This window comes from Phyllostomus discolor, chromosome 6, assembly GCF_004126475.2.
Source record: "Phyllostomus discolor isolate MPI-MPIP mPhyDis1 chromosome 6, mPhyDis1.pri.v3, whole genome shotgun sequence".
NCBI classification, from domain to species: Eukaryota; Metazoa; Chordata; class Mammalia; order Chiroptera; family Phyllostomidae; genus Phyllostomus; species Phyllostomus discolor.
In genome coordinates, this window is record NC_040908.2 from 162,501,987 (window position 1) to 162,513,119 (window position 11,133).

Consider the following 11,133-nt stretch of genomic DNA (forward strand, 5'->3'; position numbering starts at 1 on the left):
CTCATGAGGGCCAGGGGTGGGGCAGGGCACTGTTGGCTTGGAGCAGTTGGGGGGGTTGGAGAGGTTGCCAGCCCTGGGCATGCTGGAGTTTCTTACGCTCTGACCAAGAGGTGCTTTCTAAGGTTCAGAGAGGTTAAAAGAGAGGGTCCTTCTCAGGGCCTGGTCCCTGCTTCCCTCCATTTCCCAGCCAGACCCAGCCACACCTGGGGCTGCAGCTTCTGAGTCCCTCCAAGGTCCATCTGCCTCCGGTCTGGGTCATATCTTTAGATTAGAACATTAACAGTTACCTACTGTGTAATGGACAGAGTACCAATCACAGAAGCAGCCGTGAAGAAGGACCTGGTGCCTGTTGCTGAGCCTGGGCACGTGTGGCTGGTCCCATAGGTGGAAACTACACTTTGGAAGCTCAGTGTTGCTGAGCATTGCTCCATGCCCACTCTAGAGCTGATGTGAACCTTGAATGAAAGCAGGCCTTGGACAGACCTAGCTTCAAATTTCAGCCTGCCACTGACCAGCTGTGGGGCCTCTTGCAGAGACGTGACCTTTCTGAGCCTCTTTCTCCTTGCAGTATGAGGCAGATTAAGGCCCGCCTCCAAGTGGCTGTGAGTTGTTTATCAGACCAGAGCCCCAGGGCCTTGCACAATGCCTAGTCAACTTCCTTTCCTCTCCTGTTCCCTCAGACCACTGGGAACCAGGGATGGCCCTGGTCCCCAGCCCTCCTCTGACTCTGGTATAGGAAGGGTTGCAGATTCCAGGCAGGACAGGCTGTCCGTGATGGTAAGAGGTCACCGTTTTGGAGATTGTTGATGCTGAAGGCTGGGCTTGGAGTTGAGACCCGTCACAACTTCACTGCATATCCAGCCCCTGGCAGGCTCTGAGAGCTACAGGCCCATATCCTTCCTAGGGCAAGACCTCTGCCACTCCCAGTCTCCCTTCTGCCCCTGGGGAAAGCTGCGGGATAAGGCCAAAATGGAACCAGCTTTGGAGCCAGGCAAACCTGGACGCTCGCTGGCTGTGTGACCTTGGGCAAAGCCATTTCACTGTGTGTCGGTTTCCTCATCAGGCTAATCTTTCCTGCACGGGGGTGGTGGGAAGATTAAAGGAGACACGTGCAAAAGCACTCAGAGGCAGTCTGGCTCTCAATCGCTGCTTGGGAGTGGGGCTGAACAGACTTATTATTCTGCTCGCTCCCTGTTGACCTGGGCTGGTCTCCTTGTCTGAAGCAGGTGGCTTGGCCCTGGCCCCTGCCAGACCCAGGAAAGATCGAAGTTTACACAAAACAATCTGCTGCCCGCAGGCTTGAGGAAGAAGCCTCTGAGAGTGTACCTTGCCAGGACCTGGCTCATCTGCAGGCTGCCCCCAGGGCCAGCAGGTGGCACTGGGGGCCTGGCCTTCTGAGTCCCTTTGGGCCCCCGTCTCACTCTCTAAGACGAAAGCAAGAGCTGCATTGGGTCTGCAAACCTCCTTTGACGATCTCCAGCTTTTTGAAAAAGGAAGTAGCTCCCTTTTATTCAGTTTTTACTGTATGACAGGCATATACTCTGTTAAATCCCCATTTTGCAGAGGAAGACTTGAAGCTCAGAACGGTGAGGTGTCTTCACTGAGTTCTCACAGCTGATGGAGGCAGATGGGAATTGAGCCCAGGTGCAGGTGCCTGCAGACCCCAGGCCTTAACTGCTCTAGCCCCGTGCCACCCACTTCTTCCCACACACCCACATCAGCTCAGCTATAGCTCCCAGGCCAGCCTGCCCATGACCTCCCACCTGAGGCTCTGGGTGGCCGGAGGCCTTCATCTGCTTGTGAGGCCTTATCTACCTCTCCCCGAGGCTCTCTGGTAGCTCAGGTCATTCTGTCTTGCTTCCTGGCCTGGCCGCCATACTGTTTCACGCCTCCAGACCCTGGCGTATACTCTCCCCCTACCTGCAGTATCCGTCTTCCCTAGGTGCTCCTCACTCCCTTTTACCTACCTAACTCCTGCTCACCCTTCACAACGATTTCCAGGATCCACCAAGGAGGCTGAGGTCCCCCTTCTGTGCCCTGTGGCACGTGCACATTTCTCTGGTGCAGCACTTCCCACAGTGTGCGGAAACGACCTCTTTGTGTTCTCCACCAGGGCGGGACCGGCGTTCTGCTGTGTCCTTACACACAGCGCTGAGCCCTGGGCCTGGCACTGCAACAGGCTCAGGCAGCATTGTTCGCTCATCAAAGGTCCACGTGGAACAACAAGTGGGTGTGGCCTGTCTGGCCCCTCCCCCTGGCACAGGAGCCTCAGCCTGGAGCTGCTCCTCCTTTGGCAGAAAAGGGCTGTTGGGCCCCGGGTGTATTAAATGTTTTGTACTCAGTATTCCACTCCCCCATTTTCTTTGCATTGAAACCATTCTTCAGGATACTTTTTAAGTCACGGTCCAAAACGTTTCATAAATTAGGCAAAGGATAAAAAGATGCAAATGAAGAGGAGAACTCCTGGAAATAACCACTTGATAAAATGACACCCAATTTTGTGTGTCCCTGGAGTTCCTGAGTGGGCGTGGAAGAGGAGTCTTGGCCATAGCTCTGTGACTGGGCAGGGTGGGGGCCAGGCCACACCTGAAACCTCCCCCTCGCTCTGCTCCCCTAGACCTCCAAGAAGCTGGTGAACTCGGTGACAGGCTGTGCTGACGATGCCCTTGCTGGCCTGGTGGCCTGCAACCCCGGCCTACAGCTTCTGCAGGGCCACCGCGTGGCCCTCCGCTCTGACCTGGACAGCCTCAAGGGCCGAGTGGCACTGCTGTCAGGTGGGGGCTCTGGCCATGAGCCTGCCCATGCCGGTGAGTACCCCAGGCCAGGGGTAAGGGTGGGTGCTGAGCAGAGTGGGTGGGGGCTCTGGGGAGGCCATCGGAGCTGCTAGAAGGTCCAGAGCCCAGCCAGTCAGGAACAGGGTCCTGGTTCCTGCTCTCCCACTCTGGGCTGTGATTTGGGGCCAGCTGTGGCCTCTCCTTGGGCCTCAGTCTCTGTAGCTCATAAAAGTGAGAGGTTGGGCCAAATGATCTCTCAGGCTCTTCCAGCCTGGAGAGTCGGTGATTCTGTGAACCCTCCTGGCCTTCTAGCTGACCCATCACTTCCTCCATGAAGCCCTTCTGACTCTTCCAGCCTAGAGTGACATCTCCTTTCTGAATTCCCACCCTGCATGTTCACATGCAACATGAACAGTCCTAGGTTGTTTCCTGTTCAGTGCCAGGCATGTGACCTCTCCCCCAGAGCTCCTGGGCACTGGGACCAGGCTCTGTACCCTCTGTACCATTCCTGTCTCCCTTTGGCAAGTCCTTCCATCCCTTCAGCAAACATTAATGAGCACCACCCACTGTGCGCCTGGACTGCTCTGGGCACTAGGCATGCAGCCGTGAGCCAGACAGACAAGGCGCCTATTCTCACGGACCTTCTGTTCTCCTCTGGGGAGACAGGCAGTAGTAACCAGGTAAACACACAAGTGAAAGAGATCACTCCAGAGTGTGTGAGTGAGGTCGTGAAGACGAGAGCAGGGAGAGGAACAGCAAGCCATGGAGCTGGGTGGGTTACAAGGCCTGCCCAAGGACATAACTCCTGAGTAAAGGTCCGTGGAATGCAGTGCAGGTGCTTGTCTGGTATCAAGCGCACAGTGGGGCTCACCACCCCACGAAGCCTGGGAGTGTGGGAAGGCCCAGGTCCTCACCCAGCATCCTCCCTCCACCCATCTCCAGGTTTCATAGGGAAGGGGATGCTGACGGGGGTCATCGCAGGAGCCGTATTCACCTCCCCGGCAGTGGGCAGCATCCTGGCAGCCATCAGGGCCGTGGCCCAGGTGGGCACAGGTAAGCTTGGCATGTAGGAGGGGCTGCTGCCGGGAGGACCAGCTAGGGGTAGGGTGGGGCAGGCACTGATGGGGCCCACTGGCTGCTCCTGCAGTGGGGACCCTCCTCATCGTGAAGAACTACACTGGAGATCGGCTCAACTTCGGCCTGGCCAGGGAGCAGGCCCGGGCTGAGGGCATCGCCGTGGAGATGGTGGTCATCGGGGATGACAGCGCCTTCACCACCCTGAAGAAGGCCGGCAGGCGGGGCCTCTGTGGCACCGTGCTCATACACAAGGTGAGGCGCCCCACCAGGATGCGGGCTGGCCACCCCTCCCAGCCTGCTGTCTCCTGGCAGCACCCGGTACCTGGACCTCTCCTACCACCCCGCCCCTTAGGAAGCCACCCCTTCCGCAGTGCTCCCTGATCCAGGGAGGCCCCACACCCCCACCCCTAGCTAAGCCCAGCCTGTGAGCATTCTCCCAGGCCTTTCCTGTCCCTTCCCCACACACAACCTTCGCCCTGTCCCGGTGACCATATTCCTGACCGCCTCTGCAGCACGCGTCCTCCTCAGGGCCCTGCCCTTCCTGTCCCAGCCTTGGCTCGGTGCTCATCCACTGGTGCCCAGGTAGCTGCTGCTGCCTCTCCACTGGGCTTCCCTGCCTTCCTCCTGCTTACCCTTCTGTTCTGTTCCCACTCTTCCATGGAGGTATCTTTGGAAAACATGTGTCTGATCAGGCTGCTCGCCTGCTGAAAGCCCTCCGGGGTTGCTAGAGTCAGCCCAGGCTCCTTGTTCTGGTGCCCACCACACTCTTGCACCTTCTCCCTGAACTCTCCACGTGCATCTCCCATACCCCTACCGTGCTCTCATGCTCCTTGCACCACGAGGCTGCAGCTCACCTCTGGGGCTTTCCTCATGCTGTAACAACAGCCTCCGAAGTCCTTTCTCCTGGCTACCTGCTACTGTTCCATCAAGGTTCCGCTCTGATGTCTCCCCATCTGGGAGCTTTCCCCTCCCACTGCACCGAGCTGGTTAGGAGCCCCTCCTTGGTGCTCCCATCACACCCTGCCATGAGCCCTACCGTTGCATTTGCTACCTTGCATGCAAGGAGTGTCCAATCTGTGTGTGTCTGCTTCCCCAGCCCCTCCCCAGAGTGAGAGTTCCTTCAGGGAAGGGACTGTGACCTAGTCACTTTTTTTTTTTTTTTCATTTCAGCACATACTAGATGCTCAGCAAAAAGTAGGTGGGTGAGTGGATGGGTAGGTAGGTGAGCAGATGGATGGATGGATATATGGGTAAGTAGATTAGTGGGTAGGCAGGTAAAGTGAGCCACAGTGTAAATGCCCCGGCGAAATAACTCTAGGAATAAGGAAACTGGCCATCACATCAGCTAGCTGTGTGACATTAGACAAGTCATCTCCACTCTCAAGGCCCATTCCTCCATCTGTGGAGTTCCTTCTGGCTCCAGCACACTGGGGTTCTTAACAGTTCCTGGCAAGTACTTTGTGAATATGGAGCCGCACTGTTCTGCCCTAAGCGTGACGGGCCAGGTTGATGTGGCAGTAGTCAGAGAGCCACCCCCCCACCCCCCTGCCAACTAGAAACTCAGTCCCAGCCTCTTCAACCTTCAAGTGCGACGGTGACTCTTTCCCCATTGGGGGCTTATTTCTGTGTGGGCACAGGTGGCAGGTGCCCTGGCTGAGGCAGGTGTGGGGCTGCAGGAGATCACGGAGCGGGTGAGCATGGTCGCCAAGAACATGGGTGAGTTCCAGCCCAGGGACTGGGAAGTGGGGAGGGGAGAGGAGGCTGACCTTGGGACCAGGGGCAGGTTCCCAGCAGCTGTGTAGGAAGGCTTGCCACGTTATATCCCAGGGCCGGAGGGAAGGTCTCCCTGGGGGACCTTTGGGGACTGGTAGCCTTGGGGCCCAGAGCCAGGGGGCTCCTCCATCGGAGATGAAGGCGCTGCGCCGTCTCATGCCTGCTGCGCCGACTGACGCCAGCGGCTGAGGGGTCACCCCGTGCGTGCCTGGTTTCTCCTAGGAACCCTGGGAGTGAGCTTGTCCTCCTGCAGTGTCCCTGGTTCCAGACCCACCTTTGAACTTGCAGCTGATGAAGTGGAGCTGGGCCTGGGTAAGCTGGTGGCCGCCCCTGTTCCAGCCGGGCCTGTTCCCTGGGTTCTACCCACATCTTAGGCCCTGGGACCATCTACCTGGTCCTCTCAGGTTACCTGGAGCTGTCACCTAAGGTGGTCTTGGTGTTTTTAAATGGGCACTGGAAGCCATTCTGGCCCAGCCTGCCTGATTCCTACCTGCTTTGCCATCCATACCCTTGGCCTCAGCCATGTGAGGCTCTGCACACCGCCCACCTCCCTTCCTTTGCCCCCGCCCCTCCTGGGTCCTCTGCCAAAATGCTGCCCGGCTTTCCAGGGCCACTCGGAGGCCACCCCAACCACAGCGCTTTCCCTCTTTCTCCTGTGCTTCCGAAGTGATGGGCAGAGGCCTCAGGCTTCTCCACTGTGACTGCCCCTGGTCAAAGCTACTTAACTCGTTAAAATTTAAGCTCCTGGCCACCTCTGCCACCAAGCCACAGCTCCTGAAGGGCAGAAACGATGTATTTTCCATCATTTTGCCCATTTCTGCCACACTCCCCGTGTACGTGGCACCTGGCCTAGCACTGAGCAAATCTTTCTGAAAACGCGGTGAGCAAATCCCCAGGCCCCCACGTGTCAGCAGTGACTGCGTCTGTCCACAGGGATCCACGGGGAAGCTGGCGTGCGCCGAGTCAAGGTAGGTGGGCTCCTTGTGCCAGGCTGGTGTGACGATGGCAAGGCCGCGGGCACAGCTCACTCCTGGGTCCCCTCGGCAGATGGCAACCGCTGATGAGATCGTGAAGCTCATGCTTGACCACATGACCAACCCCTCCAACGTGTCCCACGTGCCCGTGCAGGCTGGTGAGGGGCTGCCACGCCTCCTGTCTCCCAGCTCTCCCCCCACCCCCCACCCCCAGCCCCAGCCCCAGCCCCACCCCAGGTAAGGGATCCCAGAGAGCCTCACCAGGTGTCACGTCTGTCCCCAGGCTCCTCAGTGGTGCTGATGGTCAACAACTTGGGTGGCCTGTCATTCCTGGAACTGGGCATCATTGCCGACGCCGCGGTCCGCTCTCTGGGTGAGCCCCACCCTGGCAGGGGACCTCCCAACCCCAGGAGCTGCTTCCCTCTGGCCCTCGGAAGCTGAGGTGGGGTCTCGAGGCAGCTCCCGAACGTGGGCTGTGCCGTCCGACGAGCCCGAGTGGGATCCCGACTCTGCCTCCCAACTGCCGCATGCACCGAGCCCGGGCCTTGTCTGTAGAGGGGCGTGAGAGTGGCAGTGCCTGCCTCGGGGGCTGTCATGAGGATGAAACGAGACTAAGCAGGCATAATGTACTTAGCACAGTGCCTGGCACTGGGAGGCGCTCGGCAAATGAGACCTAGACGACCTAGCTGCCCCTACAGGGGGACTTTGCCAAGGAATGCGGTGATTTAGGGCCTCAGGGAGGAATGCCCTGAGCGGATCTGACCGTGTCCCTCCTGACCTCAGGGCCCCAGCTTCCAAAGTCCTTGTTTTCCTCTCACTCTGTTTATCTGATGCTGGAGGGGGCAGGGGCGGGCAAGTGGGAGGTGAGGTACCGCCCTTCCCACCTTCCCTCACAGATGTCTGTCCTTCGCTATTGCAGAGGGCCGTGGGGTCAAGATTGCCCGCGCCCTGGTGGGCACCTTCATGTCGGCCCTGGAGATGCCCGGCCTGTCTCTCACCCTTCTTCTGGTGGACGAGTCCCTCCTGAAGCTGATAGGTAAGACCTAGAACCTGGGGCCATCCACACAGGGCCCCTCATAGCTGGAAGGAGCCAGGGGGACCTAGAGAGACCCCGTCAGGGCCAGCCGTGACAGTCCCCCATGAGTGGACAGGCCCTTTCTGACAGCTCTGGCCTTCTCCAGCTCTCACGGGACTGGGGGTGTTAGCATCAGGGTCCTTACCAGGGACAGCCCCACTTGCCCCTGGCCCGCTGACCCAGGTTGAAGAGAGTCATCCTGCTATCACTAGATGCTGAAACCACCGCATCAGCCTGGCCTGCAGTGCCCAGGGTCTCCGTGACGGGGCGGAAGCGGACCAGGGCAGCCCCCACCGAGCCCGTGGAGGCCCCTGATTCCACTGCGGCAGGAGGTACCGAGTCCTGCTGTTGGGGCAGGTGGCCTGGGCCGTTGGCCTGAGCCCCGAAGGGTGAGGGGTGTGCAGGGGCCCTGACACCCGTGACTTCTGCACCTTCAAGGTCAGTAGAGGCCAGGCCCAGGCACACCTCTTCCTCACTGTCCTCCCCTCCAGGCTCAGCCCCGAAGCAGATGGTGCTTGTGCTGGAGCGGGTCTGCAGCACCCTGCTGGGCCTGGAGGAACATCTGAATGCCCTGGACCGTGCTGCCGGCGACGGGGACTGTGGCACCACCCACAGCCGCGCCGCCAGAGGTTGGTGCCAGGGCCCCTCCGGGGTCAGGGAGGGGCTGGGGACACACCAGTTCTGAGGTTTTGGCATTTCATGAACCAGAATAATTGCAGAAACACTTGGAGTGCTGGCGTGGGTTGCCAAGTTTCATTTTGCCGGGCACAGTCATTCACAAAACCCAGCACCCCCTCCACCTATTGTCATGGAGAAAAGGCCCTTTTTTTTATTTATCTTTTTTTTTTAAGTTTTATTTTAATCATTGTTCAAGTACAGTTTTCTCCCTTTTACTCCCATTCCAGCCCACCCACCCAGCCCTCCCCACCTTCCTCCCATTACCACCCTCCTCCTAGTTTTTGTCCATGTGTCCTTTAAATTTGTTCCTGTAAACCCTTCCCATTCTCCCGTGAAATTCCCTCTTCTTTCCCCTCTGGTCACTGTCATTCGAAAAGGCCCTTTTGACACTATGCATGTGGGAGGGTCATTACTGTAGAACAAAATATACCCTTTGCAGCAAATAATAACTTTAGATTCAAAGGGAACCCATTCTGTAGCTCCTATTTTTCTTGGCTTACCTAGACTAGTGAACAGTTCTTAATTGTCCAGCATCATTTGGTCAGGAAAGATGTATTTAGCCCTGACCACTGTGGCTCAACTGGTTGAACATTGTCCTACAAAGCAAAAGGTTGCAGGTTCGATTCCCGGTCAGGGCACATGCCTGGGTTGTGGGTTCAGTCCTCAGTGAGGGCGCATACAACAGGCAACTGATTGATGTTTCTCTTTTAAAGATTTTATTTATTATTTTTAGAGCCAAGGGAAGGGAGGGAGAGAGGGAGGGAAACATCAACTTGCGAGAGAAACATGGACCAGTTCCTTCTCGCACTCCCCCTCACCCGGGACCCTGGCCTGCGACCCAGGCATGTGCCCTGGCCGGGAATCACACCGGTGACCTTTTGGTTCACAGGCTGATGCTCAATCCACTGAGCCATACCAGCCAAGGCAAAATAAAATAGTTTTTAAAAATGTATTTAGTGCCTATCACAGGCCAGGCACTGCTCTCAACTCTGGATACAAGTGAGCAAAGCAGGTGAAAATCGCTGCCCTCGTGGCTTGTGTTCTGGTGGGGAGACAACGAACAACCAGTAAGAGATAAAGGATCATAGTGCAAAGCGCTGGGGAGGAAAAGGAAGCAAGGGATGGGAGTGACAGGTGAGGGGGGTCAGGCAGGCCTCTCTGCTGGGGGACTGCCGAGGTCACTGTCAGCCACAACTTCCCAGTCCTCTCTGGAGTTCACACTGGACTTGGAAAGGGAGCCTTGGGATCTCCCCACGGGGGTTCCCTCAGCCTCTTCCAGGCTTGGGGCGCTTTCCTGCTGCGTGGGGGCGGGGCCTGGGTGTTGGTTGGGAGGGCGGGTCTCTGAGTTCCTCGCCATCTCTCTGCCTGCAGCAATCCAGGGGTGGCTGAAGGAGGGCCCACCCCCTGCCAGCCCTGCCCAGCTTCTCTCCAAATTGTCCCTCCTGCTTCTAGAGAAGATGGGAGGCTCATCTGGCGCAGTGAGTGCCGGCAGTTCCCAGGGGCGGAGGGCTGACACGGAGGGGCCCCGGGCTGGCTGAGGCCCAAGCCAGAGCCCAGTGCTCAAATCCCGGTCCTCCCCAGCTCTACGGCCTGTTCCTGACGGCCGCGGCCCAGCCCCTCAAGGCCAAGACGGACCTCCCGGCCTGGTCTGCCGCCATGGATGCCGGCCTGGAGGCCATGCAGAAGTGAGCCAGAGCCCTGTGCCTTAGACCAGGGGTGGCCGGGTGATGTGGTTGTCACCTGCTGCCAGCCAGGCCCTGTCCCCGCCCCCAAAGTGATTCCCTACAGTGACCCTCACTTGTTCTCTTCCCCTGCAGGTACGGAAAGGCTGCCCCAGGGGACAGGACTATGGTGTGTACAGGCCCAGCCCTTACCCCTTTTGCCCGCCCTCAATGGCAAGGCCTGTGCTAAGCTCCCCTCCCCCTCCCCTTGTCCAGCTGGACTCTCTGTGGGCAGCAGGACAGGAGCTCCAAGCCTGGAAGAGCCCGAGGGCTGATCTGCTCTCAACCCTAACCAAAGCTGTCAAGGTGAGTGAGGCTGGGCCCAGCCACCCAGGGGAACAGGCCTGGAGCAAGTTAATATTCTCCCTGTACCTCAGTTTCCACCCCGAAAAATGGAGATGAGTACCTGTCTCAGAGGGTGCTGTGAAGCTAAAGAGACAACTGGCTCCCCAGCATGGTGTCTGGGGCATAGCAGCCCCTGAGTGACTGGGGCCCCTGGCCCTGCCAGAGACCGGTGGGAGGTCACCTCTCTACCCTGGTGACAGGGCAGAGGGTCCTGGCAGAGCTAGGACAAGAGGGTCCAGGGTCAATAGCAGGAGGGAGGCCTGGTGGCTTGTGCTTACACCTGCTCCTCCCGACCCCGGCCCCCGCAGAGCGCGGAAGCTGCAGCCCAGGCCACCAAGAACATGGAGGCCGGAGCGGGAAGAGCCAGTTACATCAGCTCAGCACGGCTGGACCAGCCGGACCCCGGGGCAGTGGCAGCCGCAGCCATTCTCCGCGCCATCCTGGAGGTCTTGCAGCGCCAGGGCGCCTGACTGCTCCCTGGGCCTCCGTGCCTGTCACGGCGGTGGCGCAGAGGCAGCCACTGCCACGTCCTTCCGCCTCCCAGCTGTCACCTCCCTGGCCTCTCAGGCCCAGCCTCTGAATCCAGCCTCCAGAACGGCTCCAGTGTAGAAGCTGCAGGCCGAGTGGGTCGCCTGCCTGTTCAGCACTGCCCCTCCCTCCTCAGGAAGGGTGGGGTCTTGGGGTCAACCCACTCTGCCCCCAGCCAGCTCTGGGCT

General features: G+C 58.8%; 1 protein-coding gene across 2 annotated transcripts in view; it reads left to right on the forward strand.

Moving 5' to 3' along the window:
- TKFC (triokinase and FMN cyclase) overlaps positions 1–11,110 on the forward strand; it is a 12,627-nt gene extending 1,517 nt beyond the window's left edge. For both annotated transcript variants that reach the window (XM_028516927.2, XM_028516926.2), the window contains exons 3-18: positions 2,618–2,807; positions 3,717–3,827; positions 3,922–4,103; positions 5,489–5,567; positions 5,847–5,936; positions 6,558–6,592; positions 6,672–6,756; positions 6,882–6,971; positions 7,518–7,634; positions 7,886–8,005; positions 8,165–8,302; positions 9,723–9,829; positions 9,933–10,036; positions 10,169–10,202; positions 10,289–10,378; positions 10,726–11,110. In XM_028516927.2, the coding sequence (XP_028372728.1) occupies positions 2,618–2,807; positions 3,717–3,827; positions 3,922–4,103; positions 5,489–5,567; positions 5,847–5,936; positions 6,558–6,592; positions 6,672–6,756; positions 6,882–6,971; positions 7,518–7,634; positions 7,886–8,005; positions 8,165–8,302; positions 9,723–9,829; positions 9,933–10,036; positions 10,169–10,202; positions 10,289–10,378; positions 10,726–10,887 (1,734 nt within the window). In that variant the 3' untranslated portion in view covers positions 10,888–11,110. The remainder of the gene's footprint in view (positions 1–2,617; positions 2,808–3,716; positions 3,828–3,921; positions 4,104–5,488; positions 5,568–5,846; positions 5,937–6,557; positions 6,593–6,671; positions 6,757–6,881; positions 6,972–7,517; positions 7,635–7,885; positions 8,006–8,164; positions 8,303–9,722; positions 9,830–9,932; positions 10,037–10,168; positions 10,203–10,288; positions 10,379–10,725) is intronic.
- Positions 11,111–11,133: the final 23 nt, after the last annotated feature.